A 19,675-nucleotide genomic window follows, 5' to 3' on the forward strand; every position below is an offset into this window, starting at 1 on the left:
GGAGATTGCAGGGGCTCTGAGCCAAATTTTTAATTCCTCTCTGGCCACGGGGGAGGTGCCAGAGGACTGAAGAACAGCTAATGTGGTCCCACTATTTAAGAAAGGTTGTCGAGATAAGCCAGGGAACTATAGACCAGTGAGTTTCACGTCAGTGGTAGGGAAACTATTGGAGAAAATTCTGAAGGAGAGAATCTATCTCCACTTGGAGAGGCAAAATTTGATTAGGAATAGTCAGCATGGCTTTGTCAGAGGGAGGTCATGCCTCGCAAATTTGATTGAATTTTTTGAGCATGTGACCAGGTGTGTAGATGAGGGTAGTGCAGTTGATGTAGTTTACATGGATTTCAGCAAAGCCTTTGACAAGGTCCCACATGGGAGACATATCAAGAAAGCAAATGCACATGGGATACAGGGTAACTCGATAAGGTGGATTCAAAATTGGCTTAGCTGTAAGAGTCAGAGAGTGATGACAGAAGGCTGTTTTAGTGATTGGAAGCCAGTGTCCAGTGGCGTGCCACAGGGATCTGTGCTGGGTCCCCTACTGTTTGTCATTTATGTAAGCGACATAGATGACTATGTGGGGGGTGGGGGGGTAGGATCAGTAAGTTCGCGGATGACACAAAGATTGGCCGAGTGGTGAACAGTGAGGTTGAGTATCTTGGGTTACAGGAAGATGTGGACGGGATGGTCAAATGGGCAGAAAAGTGGCAGATGGAATTTAACCCTGAAAAGTGTGAGGTGACACACTTTGGAAGGAGTAATGTGACACGGAAGTTTTCAATGAATGGCCTGACACTGGGAAGTTCTGAGGAACAAAGGGACCTTGGTGTGTTTGTCCATAGATCTCTGAAGGCAGAATGGCAGGTTAATAGGGTGATGAAAAAGGCATATGAGACACTTGCCTTTATCAATCGAGGCATAGATTACAAAAACAGGGAGGTCATGTTGAAGTTGTATAGAACTTTGGTAAGGCCACAGCTGGAGTACTGTGTGCAATTCTGGTTGCCACATTATGGGAAGGATGTGATTGCACTGGAGGGGGTGCAGAGGTGATTCACCAGGATGGTGCCTGGGATGGAACATTTAAGCTATGAAGAGAGGATGGATAGGCTTGGGTTGTTTTCGCTGGAGCAGAGAAGACTGAGGGGTGACCTGATCGAGGTGTACAAGATTATGAGGGGCATGGACAGGGTGGATAGGGAGCAGCTGTTCCCCTTAGTTGAAGGTTCAGTTACGAGGGGACACAAGTTTAAGGTGAGGGGCAGGAGGTTTAAGGGGGATTTGAGGAAGAACTTTTTTACCCAGAGGGTGGTGACGGTCTGGAATGCACTGCCTGGGAGGGTGGTAGAGGCGGGTTGCCTCACATCCTTTAAAAAGTACCTGGATGAGTACTTGGCACGTCATAACATTCAAGGCTATGGGCCAAGTGCTGGCAAATGGAATTAGGTAGACAGGTCAGGTGTCTTTAATGCATTGGTGCAGACTCAATGGGCCGAAGGGCCTCTTCTGCACTGTATTATTCTGTGAAAAATTGCAGCTTTGGGGAAAGATTGGATAGGCTAGGGTTATTCTCCTTGGAACATGGGAGACTGAGGGGGCATTTGATTGAGGTACAAAATTGTGAGGGGCCGGGATAGAGTGGATATGAAGGGCCTATTTATCTTAGTTGGGTCAGCGACTAAGGGGGCATAGATTTAAAGTGATTGGTAGAAAGATTAGGGGGGAGATGAGGAAAACCTTTTTTGCCCCCCCAGAGGGTAATGGGGGTCTGGAACTCTCTGCCTGAAAGGGTGGTAGAGGCAGAAACCTTGTTTCATTTAAAAGGTGTCTAGAAGTGCACCTGAAGTGCCATAACTTGTAGGGCTACAGACCAATGCTGAAAAGTGGGTGTAGGCTGGGTGCTTTATTTTTCTGGCCAGCGCAGACACGATGGGCCAGGTGGTCTTTTTCTGTGCCGTAAACTTTCTATGACGCGATGACATATATATGGTAGTGTAGCATGCTTTGCAGGAACTGGTGATTTTGTACCACTGATTCTCAACTTTCCACCACTGCGGTTTCGTTGTCTCGTAATTAGGTCTATTGTCAGAGATTGTTTGCCACGATTAGTTAACAACTCCATTATTGTATCTTGACACTAGTGGGATAGTAGAAGGCAAACTAGATTGGTCTTGGTCTATTTCATCAACTGTTTCCTAGGTAGAATATAATTAAAGTGTTCAAGCAACAGTCTCAATAACTCTGTAAGGTGGACTTTTGGAAAATGTATCAACTAAGTCCATTGTCTAAATATTACCGTAATAAACTTGACAAATTTATGGTCATCTTCATATCAGTTTGTGATCAACGTCTCAGCAATTTGTATGAAGGCTGTTGTGTTTTGAGAATTGAAACAGTGTGTACCATCTACAAGATGCACTGCAGCAATGCACCAAAGCTCCTTAGACAACACCTTCCAAACCCGCGACCTCTACCAACTAGAAGGACAAGGGCAGCAAATGCATGGGAACATCACCACCTGCAAGTTCCCCTCCAAGTCACACACCATCCTGACTTGGAACTATATCGCCGTTCCTTCACTGTCGCTGGGTCAAAATCCTGGAACTCCCTTCCTAACAGCACTGTGGGTGTACCTACCTCACATGGACTGCAGCGGTTCAAGAAGGCAGCTCACCACCACCACCTCAAGGGCAATTAGGGATGGGCAATAAATGCTGGCCTAGTCAGCAACGTCCACATCCCATGAATGAATTTTAAAAAACTTCCAAATCTAAAGGGTCATAATGTGTAATCAGAGATTTCATGAACATTCAGACTTGATTGCCCAGTTTAGGGGCACTGAAGCAGTTTTTGTCTCAACTGCTTAGTGTTATTCCAGTGTTGTGTGTCAGGGTGCAGGGCTGGTTGAAATCCGAGTACTAATTGCATCTCCCACAGTAGGGCAGTTTATGTTGATTCATGACTGGCAAATGGGAAGCCAAATTATGAAGATGTCTTTGACTTAGAATTTCTATAGTTTTTGTCGTAGAAGGCATTGAAATATATGAAAGGGGAAAAAATAGAACATAAATCACTGTCTGCATTATTCTTGCAGCTTGGTTTATAGCTATGAAAGAAGCTCCATTAAATTTGACAAGTGCTATCAGCCTGAGGTGAAACACTCCACTGAAATAAGTCACATGTGGCCTGACTAAGATAACAGTGGTGGGCTGCTTTAAATGTAAATGGGGTTCCATCTGATTGGGAGGCAGCACCTTTAAGTGCAAGACAGTTTGGCTGCCATTAGAACTGAAATTTGTACCATTAATTTAATCTTTGTTTAATTAGCATGGGTTTGTTTTTTGCATGATTATACCGATGGTATTTATTATGTCATTGTTTCACATGATAAAAGTACATTTTACTCATTTGAAAATCCAGAATCTTCCTTGACAGGTTACACTCTTGCCTGTCGGTGATTGCAGAGATCGTTGCCCTTTCATGCGTAGGTTGCCGCTGATGCTGTTGATGAGTGTTCGCTTGGTTTTTTTTGTAGCTGACAGCACTGATTGGGGTATAGCATGCACTCTGCTCCTTTTATTATAGACAGTAATTAAGGCAGCTCGCCCTGCCACTTCATAACAAATACAGCATAATGCCCTAATTATAACTTTATTAATTTAAGTCAGGATTTAATGATTTTAAAAGTGATTTATATTGTTTTTCCTGTTTGGAACAAATGAAATCTGTAGTTTAAATTAATGCTGGCTTTTCATTTCTGCAAAAGTTAAAAAGCCAGTTACCAATAAATTCTGTTCATTAGATTAGCATTGGAAATTATCTGTAGTAAGATAAACATCCATTAATCCTCAGACGGGCAGAGGAAATGTAGCAATTTCTCACCTAACTGAAACCAAAATTTGGAAAAATATATGCTTTTCTGGTGTTCAAGAGCTAATAGTGTTTCCATGTCTCCCCAACTGAATCTGGTAACGCATACTGTGGATTGTGCTGTCTTACAGCATTCACAATGGAGAGTTTCTCACTGGTATTTGGTCAAACATTTATGTGCTGTGGTCCCCTTCACTCTGATGCACCAAGAATGGCAAAGTGTCTGCTGTCCCGTGTGCCCATTCAGATTCCTCATAAGCAGGCACCAAGTGCTTTAACACTGCTCGTCTCATAACAAGGTGTGTACCCATAATGGTATCCAAGTTGGATCGACAGGATAGATGAGACTGAATTAACTTACTTGTGTCCTGTAGTTTTTCATGGGCATTCCAGGTCTGCATTAATGTTCCCACATGTTGAATTGACATAAAAGAGGTGGATGGTGAGAGGTTTTTTTGGGAAGCTGGGAAAGAAGAAAAGAAACCTTACAGGAAGAATCGGATGTCATTGCAAAGATTAATCTATCCCGTATTCACTTCTCAAATTCTGTAGTGTCAAGTCCATTTGGTAGTTAACTCCAAAGCATTTGTTGGCTATTCTATTTTCAAAAAGTAATATGTAGATAACCAATAGAACGTTACAGCATAAATGTTCAGCTCGTCAAATCTGTGTTGGTGCTTATGTACACATGAACCTTAAACAACTATGTAAAGACTGAAGATGCTGGAAATCTCCAGCAAAAACAGAATGGAGTTGCTGAGCCGGTCAGGCAGCAACTGTGGAGCGAGCAACTGAGTTAATGTTTCAAAGTGATACACTGTCAGAATGCTGGTTTAATCCTGCTCTCCTGGTTGCTTCCTATAGTCTTTAATATTCCTCTGTTTTATGGAATGATTTAATTTCCCCTTCAACAGCATTTTATTGTAGGGAATTCTAAATTCTCACCATTCTCTCTAAGGAATCTTTTCTAATCTTCATTTGTATTTATGGCTATTCTAAACTTAGGCATGGTGTTACCACTTTGCAGACCAATGGTGTTTATCACCCTTAACTCTCTCAGAACCCTTCATAATCTCAAACTGTTATCAAGTCATTGCTTAATCTTTTTGGCTCTCGTGACCAAATCTCTATTTTGTCTAAGCGTTGAAATATAAAAATACCTACCAATTTTTTTTAAAATTCATTCATGGGACGTGAGCGTCTCTAGGACAGCATTTATTGCCCATCCCTAATTGCCCTTGAGAAGGTGGTGGTGAGCTGCCTTCTTGAATCGCTGCAGTCCATGTGGGGTAGGTACACCCACAGTGCTGTTAGGAAGGGAGTTCCAGGATTTTGATCCAGTGACAGCGAAGGAACGGCAGGTGTCTATGTTCTATGTCAGGCTGGTGTGCAGCTTGGAGGGGAACTTGCAGGTGGTGGTGTTCCCATGCATCTGCTGTCCTTTGAACAACAATGAATTATGTGTTTTGTACACATGAAGTATTTACATCATATGAACAATTTGAGGGAAAATTGTAATGTTTTGCTTCAAAATTGTAGCACACCAACAAATGTTCCAAGAATGTAGTTTTAGAAATGGGTCATTTGAATTGTGCCTAATTCTTTCCTTTGGAATGGAATTTCCAATGGAAATATGTTTTATTCTTGAAAGAATGTTTGGACTGACAAATGGCAAATTATGTTGAGTTTAAGTTTTCAACTTTGCAATGTGTTCATCTTCAGTGAAAACAGCGACTCAGAAAATAACAACCAGGCCAAAACCAAATCCAAAAAGCTGAACTATGCAACTTCCTCCGAGTCAGAGGACAGTTCATCTCAAGACAGTTCAGAATCTGAATCTGAGAGTGACTCCGAACCAGAGAATGCAGTGAAACAAAAGGTAACTTGTAATAAGTTCCACTTGTGACTCACGTAGGCAGGGATGTGTTTTTTTAAACATGGTGGAAGTGATCGTTACCAGTATTGGGGAAATGTGATTATTCATCACAAATCAACATCAATTTTCATTCTCACATTGAACAACTTCTCCTTCAACTCCACGCACTTCCTTCAAGTAAAAGGTGTCGCTATGGGTACCCGCATGGGTCCTAGTTATGCCTGTCTTTTTGTGGGATATGTCGAGCATTCTTTGTTCCAGTCCTACTCAGGCCCCCTCCCCCAACTCTTTTTCCGGTACATTGATGACTGTATCGGTGCCGTTTCCTGCTCCCGCCCCGCACTCGAAAACTTTATCAACTTTGCTTCCAATTTCCACCCTTCTCTCACCTTTACATGGTCCATCTCTGACACTTCCCTTCCCTTCCTCGACTTCTCTGTCTCCATCTCTGGGGATAGGTTGTCTACCAATATCCATTATAAGCCCACTGACTCCCACAGCTACCTCGACTACACTTCTTCACACCCTACCTCCTGTAAGGACTCCATTCCATTCTCCCAGTTTCTCCGTCTCCGACGCATCTGCTCTGATGATGCTACCTTCCATGACGGTGCTTCTGATATGACCTCCTTTTTCCTCAACCGAGGATTTCCCCCCACTGTGGTTGACAGGGCCCTCAACCGTGTCCGACCCATTCCCCGCACCTCTACCCTCACCCCTTCCCCTCCCTCCCAGAACCGTGACAGGGTTCCCCTTGTCCTCACTTTTCATCCCACCAGCCTCCATAACCAAAGGATCATCCTCCGCCATTTTCGCCACCTCCAGCGTGATGCCACTACCAGTCGCATCTTCCCCTCCCTTCCCCTGTCAGCATTCCGAAGGGATCGTTCCCTCCGCGACACCCTGGTCCACTCCTCCATTACCCCCACCACCTCGTCCCCGTCCCAGGGCACCTTCCCTTGCAATCGCAGGAGGTGTAATACCTGCCCATTTACCTCCTCTCTCCTCACTATCCCAGGCCCCAAACACTCCTTTCAGGTGAAGCAGCGATTTACTTGTACTTCTTTCAATGTAGTATACTGTATTCGCTGCTCACAGTGTGGTCTCCTCTACATTGGGGAGACCAAGCGCAGACTGGGTGACCGCTTTGCGGAACATCTCCGCTCAGTCCGCAAGCAGGACCCTGAGCTTCCGGTTGCTTGCCATTTCAACACTCCCCCCTGCTCTCATGCTCACATCTCTGTCCTGGGATTGCTGCAGTGTTCCAGTGAACATCAACGCAAGCTCGAGGAACAGCATCTCATCTACCGATTAGGCACACTACAGCCTGCCGGACTGAACATTGAGTTCAATAATTTCAGAGCATGACAGCCCCCCACTTTACTTTCATTTTTAGTCATTTTTAGTTATTTTTTTCTTCCTTTTTTTTGCATTCCTTTTTACATTTTTTGCATTTATTTCATTTCATCTTAGTTTGTTCAGTTTGCTTACCCACTGTTTTTTTTCAGGTTGTTTTTCTTCAGGTTTGCACTTGCTGATGTTCTATATTCAGTATATTCACACCTAATCTGTACTAATGCTTTGTCTTTCAAAACACCATTAACATATTGTTTGCCTTTGCTCTGTGACCTTTTGGTCAGCTATGTGGCCTGGTCCAATCTGCACCTTCTCCTTTGTATCTCTTGCCCAACCCCCACCTCACTTGTTTATAATCTGTGACTTTTCTAATATTTGTCAGTTCCGAAGAAGGGTCACTGACCCGAAACGTTAACTCTGCTTCTCTTTCCACAGATGCTGCCAGACCTGCTGAGTGAATCCAGCATTTCTTGTTTTTGTTTCAATTTTCATTTATTCCTTTGGGACAAAGTTGATTTGTATTAATAAGGGATATATCAAGTTATCAGGCATTCTGCTTGGATCGTAATGTTTCTTCCTTACTTAGAAATATTTCCCACCATTTTAGAAATTGGGTAATGTAGTCGAGATTGTATGTGGGCTTTGACTTGGAACAATTTAGGAGAGTAATTTTTCAAGCCGTGGTCTCTGATGGGAGTATTGACTTCCTGTGTGACTAGGCTGAGACGTTAAATGCTTGTGGTTTTCAGAATAAATCGACTTAAATGTTACTCAACCAAATTTCATCAATTTGAACCTATTAATTGCATTACAGCCACTAATTTCCTTCTATCCTTTTTTGTTTTAAAAGAAGTTTTTATTTGCCTAACAATTTTCTGTGGCTATATGTTAAGGGACGTCACAGATTGTGGAACAACATCAGTATTATAACCTCAATAACATACATACATACGAATTAGGACCAGAGGTAGGCCATTCGACCCCTCTAGCCTGCTCCACCATTCAATAAGATCATGGCTGATCTATTTGTGTCTCGAATTCCACACTCCCATCTACTCCCCGATAACCTTTTGTTTCCCTTGCCTAACATGAATCAATCTCCCTTCCCCTTAAAAATATTCAATGACCCCCGCCTCCACCACCTTCTGAGGCAGAGTGTTCCAAAGTCGCACAACCATCAGAGAATAAATAACATAGAGCACATGATATTGATTGTTACTGGAGAGGGGTATTCAACTTACCCAGTTTATTTTCTGCTATACATGCTGAAAGTTTCTTTTGGTATTTAAAATGTGTGACAATTACATAATCTTTTACAAATCATGCTAACAAAAGCTTGGCATTGTCACATTCTAAATCAGCATGAGGTTAAAACATTACTGAAAAAAATGACATTTTGAAGAAAACACAAGTCAATCTTTTTGAAATACTGTCATCAAAAATGTATGATTTTCAGTTTGTCAATGGAACATGTAACTATGGCTGCATTTATGCTACAACTGTAGTATCCATATACAGAGCAATTTTGGTTAATACTTACATTAGTTACATTCTGAACCATGGTCTGAATCTGTCGTTGGAGCCCGACTTAACACGACTGATTTGAAGGAGCCTCTCTGGATGACGGTGGCTCACTCTGGATGCTTTGGAGAATGTTTGGGCCTTCACACCCAATGTATAGTTGCAGATTAAATGTTAGTCCAAAGTGGTTTCGGCTTTGCACTGCTCCTCAGCTTGTAAATCGGAGAGTAATGTAAGATTTGACAATAATTTTGGAATGGTGTTGTTTTATTTCTTTTACTTCCATAATTATGTGTCATTTTGTAAGTGAAATGTTTGCAATTCGGTCAGGGAATTTGTCAAAAATCTATCAGAAGCAAAAATAATACTTGGAGTAGGAATGAAGCATCCAGAATACCTCAGAACTGGTGAGTGAAATTTGAAAATGGCAAACACAAGGCTTTTTTTGATGGAGTAATAGGATGCTTTTTAGAATATACTTACTAATCACGAAAATCAAAGTTGTAGGTGTGGGTGTTGTGAACACTAATGTACTGTCTATTAAAATAATATAGAAATCTTGTTGAAATTTTAAAATTCAAGCGTGTTGCTATGGTGTCAAATGAAAAAAGAGGGAGTTGTCGGGAACTAACAATCAAATGCATAATTTAACAAGCCATGGTAGTGATGAAGATTGCCTGATCATGCAGAGAAAGAATAGCAGCGAGTTGGCTTCTTGGATGAATCTAATGTAGACACTGAGCTGTTGGGAAAAAAAAACTGATCCATATTTTAAATATAAAGAAACAAATTGTCTATATCTTTCTGCCCGATTTGTTTTTAAGTGTGAACAAAATGGTATCAGTGGGAGATCTGTCACTGCATTTGGTTTGTCAATGATTGTGTATAAATGTGGACAGAGTAAGAAATAAAATTTGCACAGTAAAATACGATTTCATTTGCGTTCTCGGCAGCTCCATTGCTCGTGCTGTGGTGTGAAATTTTCATTTTACACAGTTTGCAGGCAGATGCCATGAATTATGCATGGAGCTAGAGAAATTCTCAATCTCCTGCTTTGTGCCACAAATGCATTTATCTAGGTTCCATCTCTATTACTAGGATGAATCTCAGATTCAGGAATATTTGATCGGATATGGTTTTAACTTCATTATTTGTTTCTGTTATTAAGCCTTTTCTGTGACGGTTACTTTGTCTGTCTGTCACAGGAGAATCTGGGTAGCTGGTGACTGGAATGTCATGCATTTTTCTTTTATATTAGAATTTTTATTATACAAACTCATGGAAATAGTTATATCTGACATTTTATACAAATGCATTGGAAAAATACAAACCTGAGGCATTTACCATTCCACAGGTTGAAGGTGTCACTCTTTTGGAGTTTTTTTATCTCAGAATTAGCTTTTGTTAAATTTACGGATTCTGCTCCTTTTTGTATAGAGCAGATTGATGATCCATTAAATTAAAGGAATTGTTATAAAATCATCTGTGAAATGTACCTTTGTGTGACTTGCACAGTGACGATCCTTACCACTCCGTATCTGAGAAGTGAACGTGTCATAGGAACAGAAGTAAGCCATTCAGCCCCTTGAGCCATTAAGTTGTGGCTGATTTATACCTCAACTCCATTCTAATTCAGTCATAGCCCAAGGAAGCACTTTTGCTTCTGAGTTACATGGTCGTGATTAACCACTTTTAAGTCCCGCCTTTATGGCTGTCCGCCAGCTCTGGCGATCACTGGCAACTGACACCCACGACTTGCGATCAGTGTCCCAGGACTTCATGTCGCGTTTGCAGACGTCTTTAAAGCAGAGACGTGGACGGCTGGTGGGTCTGATACCAGTGACGAGCTCACTGTACAATGTGTCCTTGGGAATCCTGCCATCTTCCATGCGGCTCACATGGCCAAGCCATCTCAAGCGACACTTCTCAGTATCCTACCATTTATTGTGTATTTCTTTGCCTTATTAGCCTTCCCCAAATACATTACCTCACACTTCTTCTCTGGGTTAAATTCCATTTGCCACTGTTACACCCACCTGACCAGTCCATTGATGTCTTTCTGCAATCTACATTTTTCTTCGTTATCAACCATGCGACCAAATTGTGTCATCCACAAACTTCTTAGTCATACCCTCTGCAGTCAAGCGCAGATCATTGATATAGATCACAAAAAAGCAAGGGACCTAGTACTGAGCCCTGGGCCACCTCTGTTGTGGAAAGTCCCAAATGTCCACTACCCTTTCCATGAAAAAGTGCTTCCTGATTTAATTTCTTAAATGATCTCTGTAATTTTAAGAGAGTGCCCCCTTGTTCTGAATTCTCTCATCAGAAGCAATAGTTTATCTGTGATTATCCTATAGAATCCTTTCATTACTTAAATATTTTGAGTAGATCTCCCCTCAAACTTCTAAACCTGAAGAAATGCAAGCCAGTTTTGTGTCATTAATCCTTTGAGCCCTGGTATTTTTCTAGTGAATGCCCTTCCAAGATCAGTACGTCTTTCCTGAGCTTTGATATCCAATATTGAATATGGGGCTCCATCCCTGGCCTGTGTTAAGTGAGCTGCTCTCACATGGCATCGCGCTGAGCCCCACCCACTGAGCAGGAGGTCCAGTCTACAAACCTTGTCTGGCCAGGATCTGTAAACTGAAGCATAATTTCCTGACTTTTGAATTCAAACCACCTTGAGGTAAAAGCCAAGTTTCAGATATTGCAGGTGTACCCTTTCTAATATTGTTGTATTTTTATATTTTCCTCTTTGAAAGGCATTGAGAGCAAAACTAATATTTTGAATTGAGAATGAAGACGGTTTAGTTCGGATGGGATAGGTCAAACTGGTTGTAGCATGCTGCATAATGACAGTTGGCCATATGAAAAAAACCACAGTAATTTTTATATGTTATAAAAGAGACCAGGGACCTGATGAGTCATAAAATGACCAACTAGTAGAATTGAGATTATCTGAGAGTTGTTTTGAAAACCAGCAATGATTTGTTAAGTGCCTTGAGAATGAAAATGTCTCGGCTGATTTTCTGAGTCCTGAATTCATCTCTTACTAACAGATTTCCTTGCATCAGAATTTGTTAAAATCAGTTTTATCATTTTATGGTGACATGAAAGAATAGTAACATAACATTGACTATATGCAGCAGCAAACAAAACTGCCTGAACTAGCAGATCAGATCCTGTAATGGCAACATTTCAGTCTTGGTCTGCAGTTGAGTTGAAGCCAACACTTAAAATGTTGTGTGAAAGATTTAATTGCTTGAATGTCACATTACTGTATCGTCCTTGAACCTGAATTCGAGTGAGAAAATTTGAGCATTTCTAAAATTAGGTTGTCAGGTCGCACTGAGACCTATGAAGGAGACAGAAATTAAAGTTTGTATCATTCAGTTCCTGATGTGTGCCAACTTGTAGTCTGCTGCGAAACAAACCTGCTTAACTTGTCTACATAATGTTTTTAATTGTTTGGTGGGTGGGGAAAGTGTTAGCATGAAGAATATTGATTGACTCAAATTTCATGTTCCAAAAAAGAGGGTGCATGATGACAGGAATGGCTGGTTACAGGGTTTTCAGACGAGGTAGAGAGGGGGATAAAAAAGGAGGGGGGTGGCAATTTTGGTCAAAGACACAATTGCAGCTGTGAGGAGGGATGAAATGTTCGAAGGATCATCAAATAAGGCCATATGGATTGATCTAAGGAACAAAGAAGGGGCAATCACATGACTGGGAGTGTATTATAGACTTTGGAATAGTCAGAGGGAGATAGAAGAGCAAATATGTAGCCAAATCTCTGAGAAGTACAGAAACAACAGGCCAGTAATAGGGGATTTTAACTACCCCAATATTAACTCGGATAGTTTTAGTGTGAAAGGAATGGAGGGAACAGAATTCTTGAGGTGCATTCAAGAGAACTTTTTTGCCCAGTATGTAGCAAGTCCAACAAGAGAGGGTGCAGTTCTGGGCTTAGTTTTAGGAAATGAAGCTGGGCAGGTGGAAGGAATGGCAGTGGGAGAGCATTTTGGTGGTAGTGATCATAATTCAGTTAGGTTTAGCATAATTATGGAAAAGGACAAATATAGAACAGGAGATGGTTCTAAATTGGAGTAGAGCATGGCTACCCGACCCAAACCCAACGGGACCCAACGACGTGTCGGATTCGGGTCGGGTTGCTCTTCCGGGTCTGGCATTTGGGCTCGGGCTGGGTCGGACGCGCTCTATCACCACCTCTGGTATGTGGTTCCAATGTTCATGTACTTTTTAAACAACCTTTCAAGTCCTGTTACAGTTTTTTTAAGCTTGTGCAGATAAGCAACAAAGTGAAATACGGAAGCTAGGTTAACTGATGGTTGGCTCGGGCGCAGGAAAAAATGAAAGGACTCTTGCCGAGTCGGGCTCAGGTCGGGTTTCATTTGCAGACACAAGCCGGCTTTTCAATTGGAGTACGGCCAATTTTACTAAGCCGAGAAGTGATTTAGCAAAAGTGGACTGGGAACACTTACTTGAAGGTGTTAGAGCAGTGGGAAGCATCCAAAGGGGAGATTTGGGGAGAGTAAACATGTTCGCACAAAGGGAAGGGTGAGACAGCCAAATATAGAGCCCCTGAATGTCAAGGAGCTTACAGGTTAAGATGAGGCAGAAATGGAAAGCTCATGTCAGACACCAAGAGCTCAATACTGCAGAAAATTGAGAGGAGTATAAAAAGTGGAGGGGTGAAATCAAAAAAGAAATTAGGAAAGCAAAGACAGGGCATGAAAGAATATTGGCAAGTAAAATCAAGGTGAACCCAAAAATGTTTTATCAATACATTGAGAGTAAGAAGATAACTAAGGAAAGAGCAGGGCCCATAAAAGAGCAAAAGGATAACCGATGAGTGGAGGCAGCAGATGTATGGTTCTTAATGAATGCTTTGCGTCTGTCTTCACAAAAGAGAGGGATGATGCAGACATTTGTAAGATTTGATACGATAGGGGTGTTTTATGCCCCCTTCTAAGGTTGGACAGACTTGGCAGCACAACAGCTTATTGTGAATCGACTTTATTGAGATAAAGGTAAGGACAAGTTTAACTGTTCAGATAAACCATGGTCACAAACTCAGGCAGGAATTAAGAGTCCAATATAATTACTACTCGTATTAGAGACTGGACGGCAGAGCGCACAACTAGTTTCTTTTGCAGCTTTTGGTCTTCAGGTTTCCCTTGTCTCTGTCTCTCTCTCTCTCTCTCAGACAGGACTCCTTTTATCCTGGTAGCTTTCCTTTTAATCCTCCCCTCTCCCAATCAGTGATTATTCTTGTATTAAAGGATGTCTTTCTTAACCAACCAAGAATTGTTTTGTGATGGTTGCTAAGCTTTCGTATTTGTGCAAGCAGTACCCTTCGTGTTGACTACTTTATCTCAATGCTTTTACATTTCGAGGATGGCCTTTCTCACAGCGAGACAAATCTACACAGAAGCTATTTTCACTGTCTGCTCTCAAGGTCTCACCCTTTTGCTGCAAGTAAGCATTTTAAAGCTTGATATAATCTCCCAGAATCCCTCTGCCTTGACATCTTGTCCATACTATGCCCTATTTCCTAAGTTTTTCCATTTTACCATACTATAAAGAAGGGTTCTAATGAAACTAAATGTTAGTTTATAATAATTAGTTAGTTGTTAGTTTATAATAGCTGGATTTTAACAATTAGTGCGCTGATTAGTAACTTTTAGTAACCTAATAATCTTACACATTGTAGTTAAGGAGGAGGAGTGTGAAGTATTGGATGTGATGAACATAGGGAAAGAGGAAATATTGAGGGGATTAGCATCCGTGAAAGTGGATTAATCACCAGGGTCAGATGAAATGTACCCAAGGCTGTTAAAAGAAGCCAGAGAGCAAGTAGCGGATTCTCTGATTATCATTTTCCAGTCCTCACTGGATGCAATTCTGAGAGACAGGATAATCTGTCACTTCGAAAGGCACAAAGTAATCAAGGACATTCGGCATGGATTTGTTAAGCGAAGATCATGTCTGACCAACTTGATTGAATTTTTTAAGGAGGTAATGAGGAGGATTGATGAGAGTAGTGCAGTTCATGTGTTCTACATGGATTTTAGCAAGACTTTTAACAAGGTCCCACATGGCAAAGTGGTTTAACAAAAGTGCATGGGATTCAGGGGAATGTAGCAAGCTGGATACAAAATTGGCTCAGTGGCAGAAAACAAAGGGTAATGGTTGATTGGTGCTTTTGTGACTGGGAGGCTGTTTCCATTGGGGTTCTGCAGGGCTCAGTACTAGGTCCCCTGCTTTTTGTGGTATATATTAATGGTTTGAACTTAAATATAGGAGGCATGATGAAGAAGTTTGCAAACAAAAAAAAAATTGGCCACATGCTTGATAGTGAGGAGGAAAGCTATAGACTGCAGGAAGATATCAATGGACTCGTCAGATGGGCAGAAAAGTGGCAAATGGAATTCAACCCAGAGAAGTGTGAGGTGGTGCATTTGGGAAGGCCTAACAAGGCAAAGGAATACACAATAAATGGGAGGATACTGAGAGGTATAGAGGAAGTGAGGGACATTGGAGTGCATGTCTTCAGATCCCTGAAGGTAGGACAAGTTGATAAGGTGGTTAAGAAGTCATATGGAATCCTTTACTTTATTAGCTGAGGCATAGAATGTAAGAGCAGGGAAGTTATGCTGGAGCTATATAAAACACTAGTTAGGCTACAACTTGAGTACTGCTTGCAGTTCTAGTCACCTCGTTACAGAAAGGATGTAATTGCACTGGAGAGCGTATAGAGGATATTTATGAGGATGTTGCCGGGACTGGAAAGTTGCAGCTGTGTGGAAAGATTGGAGACTGGGGTTGTTTTCCTTGGAACAGAGGAAGCTGAGGGGGGACTTGATTGAGGTGTACAAGGTTATGAGGGGCTTGGATAGAGTGGATGGGAAGGACCTATTTCCCTTAGCACAGGGGTCAGTGACTGGAGGCCATAGGTTTAAAGTGATTGATAGAAGTATTAGAGGGGCAGAGGAAAAATGTTTTCTCCCAAAGGGTGGTGGGGGTCTAGAACTCACTGTCTGAAAGTGTGGGAGAGGCAGAAAACCTCATCTCATTTAAAAGGTGCCTGGATGTGTACCTGAAGTGCCGTAACCTGCAGGGATACGGACCAAGTGCTGGAAGATAGGATTAGGCTGGGTGGCATGTTTTTCAGGAGGAGCAGACATGGGCAGAGTGGCTTCCTTCTGTGCTGTAAATGTTTCTACATTTGATCTGAACCTCTGATGAAAGGTCATCGACCTGAAGCGTTAACTCTGTTTCCCTCTCCAGAGATGCTATCAGGCCGGCTGAGTATTTCCAGCACTTTGTTTTTATTTAAGATTTTCAGCACCCGCAGTAGTTTGCTTTTATTATAGTTGTGGTCAATGTTTGTTTTTCAGACTGGAGGATGGTGGACATTGGTGTTGTCCACGTTCAGTGCTAGGTCTACTACTTTTTTTGCTACATATTGAATATATATGATTCCAGCATTTCTTGTTTTTGTTTCAGATTTCCAGCATCCGCAGTATTTTGCTTTTATTTTAGTGTTGAATATATATGACTTCGATATTGGAATATGGCGTAAAATTTCAAAATTTGTCAAACTTGGAGGAGTGGCAAAGAGTGAGGATGATACCAATCAACTGCAACAGAACCTAGCCTGGCAGAATGGGCAGACAAGTGGCAGATGGAATTTAATACAGAGAAGTGTGAAGTGATGCATTTTGCAGAAGGGATCTGGAGAGGCAAGATAGACTTAATGGCATAGTTCTAAAGAGTGTGTGCAGGGACAGATGGGCCGAATGGTCTCCCTCTGTGCCATAATGACACTAGTGGCTTTTAATTCATAGAGTCAATCTAAAAACCGTTAACCTGACAAGTGTTCACAAAAAAATGGGAGCCTATACTCACTCCACTGCTTTCATTTCTTTCTTTCTCTCTCTCTCTCTCTCCCTCCCTCTCCCTCTCTCTCTCTTCCTTTCTTCATGCACTTTCATAACAAAAATAAATAACTGTCCTCCAGTATTGGTTTTAGCCCCTTAGTGACATTTGCTGCATTTTGACGATACATGGTATCCAGGTGAAAAGGCAATCAAATCGCAGCGCAAAAACACAGAACTGACAGGGCTATAGGAAGAAACAGAAAAGGGAGAGGAAGTAACTGAATAGGAGCATGAGGTACAATTTACTGAATTATAATAGAGGATAAAATAAAAATTAGCCAAGTAAGGCATTAAATAACAGTAAGTGCTTCCATGTCCATTTTCCTCAACACCCACTTTCCTTGAACTTCTTTTTCCTCATTGATTAAATGTCTTACTCATTTGTTAACATTTTAAGAACTCATCTTTTACAGTGCTGTGTTGCATTGTTGGAAGGAACAAAAATCAGGTGATACATGTATCTGCAATTCCATCTGCCTGTTCCAGTGGTCCAGATGGGTATTGAAGGTGCCATGGCATTGTTGAAAGGAAAGTGGAAGGCTTGACCAGAATTCTTTCCTGAACCAACCTCAACATGAAACAGATTAGTTGGTCATTTGTGATATTGATGCTTATGCAATCTAACCGTTCCCAAAATGGTGCTTGCAGTTACCTACATAACCTGAACTGCACTTTACAGTAATTCATTGTGTTTGAAGTACTTTGGGACATTGAGTTCTGGTAAGCTTCATAAAGACTGTAAAAACATACAGCATGGTTGCAGGCCATTCGGCTCATTGTACCTGTGCCAACTCTCTGAAAGACAATTAGTCCTAACCCCTGCTTTTTCACTATATTCCTGTAAAGCTTTCCTTTTGAAGCTGAGATCCATCTTCCTTTTGGAAGTTCCTATTGAATTTGTTTCTACCTCTTTTAGAGGCAATGTATTTCAGATCATCACAACTTGCTTAATTAGAAAAAAATTCTCTTCATCTTCCCCTTGTATAAAGCCAAGGATCCCATATGCCAAGTCAATTTAAGTAGTTTTGTGAAGTCTGTGAATGGTGTATGGCTAATGGAATAAAGGACTTCTCTTTCTGATTTTCTAATATTGACACTTCAAAGATTAAGTATTTAGTTTTTCTTCAATCAAATTTCATTTTTATACTGCTGCTTCTAACCTAAGGACTATCTCAAATTAGAATTAGAATTAGAACATTACAGCGCAGTACAGGCCCTTCGGCCCTCGATGTTGCGCCGATCATCTGACCTACACTATTCCATTTTCATCCATATGTCTATCCAATGACCACTTAAATGCCCTTAAAGTTGGCGAGTCTACTACTGTTGCAGGCAGGGCGTTCCACGCCCCTACTACTCTCTGCGTAAAGAAACTACCTCTGACATCTGTCCTATATCTTTCACCCCTCAACTTAAAGCTATGTCCCCTCGTGTTTACCATCATCATCCGAGGAAAAAGACTCTCACTATCCACCCTATCTAACCTAGGCTGCTCTTGGAATAGAATAGATTGGTTATAGCACAGAAGGAGGCCATTCGGCCTGTCGTGTCTGCACTGGCTCTCTGAAAGAGCAGTTCACCTAGTGCCACTTCCCCACAGTCCAGCACATTGTTCCTTTTCAGATAATCCAATTCTCAATTTGAATGCCTAATTGAACTTGATTCTACCATACTCTCAGTACCCTATCCTAACTACTCGTTGCGTGAAAAAGCGCTTCCTTATGTTGCCATTGTTTCTTTTGCCAATTATCTTCTATCTGTGCCCGCTGGTTCTTGATCCTTCCACTAATGGGAACAGTTTCTCCTATCTATTCTGTCCAGACCCCTCATTGATTTTGCATACCTATTAAATCTCCTCTCAACCTTCTCTCCTCCAAGGAAAACAGTTGTGACTTCTCCAATCTATCCATGTAACTGAAGTTCCTCATCCCGAAACCATTCTTGTGAATCCTTTCTGCACCCTCTCTCATGTCTACAAATCCTTCCTAAAATGTGGTGCTCAGAATTGGACACAATACACCAGTTGAGGCTGAACCAGTGTTTTATGCAATTCTAACGTAGCTTCCTTGCTTTTGTACTTTATGTCCTTATTGATAATGCCTAGGATGCTGTATGCTTTTTTAACTGCTGTCTCAACTTGTCCTGCCACCTTCAATAATCTAAGCACATATATAGCCTCTTCTCCTGCACAACCTTTAGAATTAACCCTTTGTTTTATATAGTCCCTCCACGTTCTTTCTATCAAAATGAATCACTTCACACTTCTCTGCATTAAATTTTGTCTGCCACTTGTCCACCCATCCACCCACTGTCTGACCTATTGAAGTTCTATACTATCCTCCTCACAGTTCACAATGTGCCAGGCAATGACCATCTCAAACAAGAGAGAACCTAACCATCTCCCCTTTATGTTCAATGGCATTGCCATCACTGAATCCCCTACTATCAACATCCTGGGGGGTTACCATTCTCCAGAAACTGAACTGGTCCAGCCACATAAATACTGTGGCTACAAGAGCAGGTCAGAGGCTGAGAATTCTGCAGCGAGTAACTCGCCTCCTGACTCCCCAGTGCCTGTCCACCATCTACAAGGCACAAGTCAGGAATGTGATGGAATACTCTCCACTTGCCTGGATGGATGCAGCTCCAACAACACTCAAGAAGCTTGACACCATCCAGGAAAAGCAGCACTCTTGATTGGCATCCCATCCACCACCTTCAACATTCACTCCCTCCACTACCGACTGACAGTGGCAGTAGTGTGTACCATCTACAAGATGCACTGTAGCAACTCACCAAGGCTCCTTCAACAGCATCTTCCAAACTTGTGACCTCTATCACCCAGAAGGACAAGGGCAGCAAATGCATGGGAACGCCACCACCTGCAAGTTCCCCTTGAAGTCACACACGTTCCTGACTTGGAACTATATCACTTTTCCTTCACTGTCACTGGGTCAAAATGCTGGAACTTTCCTCCTAACAGCCCTGTGGATGTACCTACACCCCAAGGACTACAGCGGTTCAAGAAGGCAGCTCACCGCCACCACCTCGAGGGCAATTAGGGATGAGCAATAAATGCCGGCCT

The 19,675-nt window shown here is 41.8% G+C and overlaps 1 protein-coding gene across 3 annotated transcripts in view; it reads left to right on the forward strand.

Moving 5' to 3' along the window:
- Window positions 1-19,675, forward strand: part of ap3b1a (adaptor related protein complex 3 subunit beta 1a) — a 355,948-nt gene that overhangs the window by 189,433 nt on the left and 146,840 nt on the right. For all 3 annotated transcript variants that reach the window (XM_068029475.1, XM_068029477.1, XM_068029476.1), the window contains exon 20: window positions 5,593-5,749. In XM_068029475.1, the coding sequence (XP_067885576.1) occupies window positions 5,593-5,749 (157 nt within the window). The remainder of the gene's footprint in view (window positions 1-5,592; window positions 5,750-19,675) is intronic.

This window comes from Heterodontus francisci, chromosome 4 (assembly GCF_036365525.1).
Source record: "Heterodontus francisci isolate sHetFra1 chromosome 4, sHetFra1.hap1, whole genome shotgun sequence".
In the NCBI taxonomy this organism is placed as follows: domain Eukaryota; kingdom Metazoa; phylum Chordata; class Chondrichthyes; order Heterodontiformes; family Heterodontidae; genus Heterodontus; species Heterodontus francisci.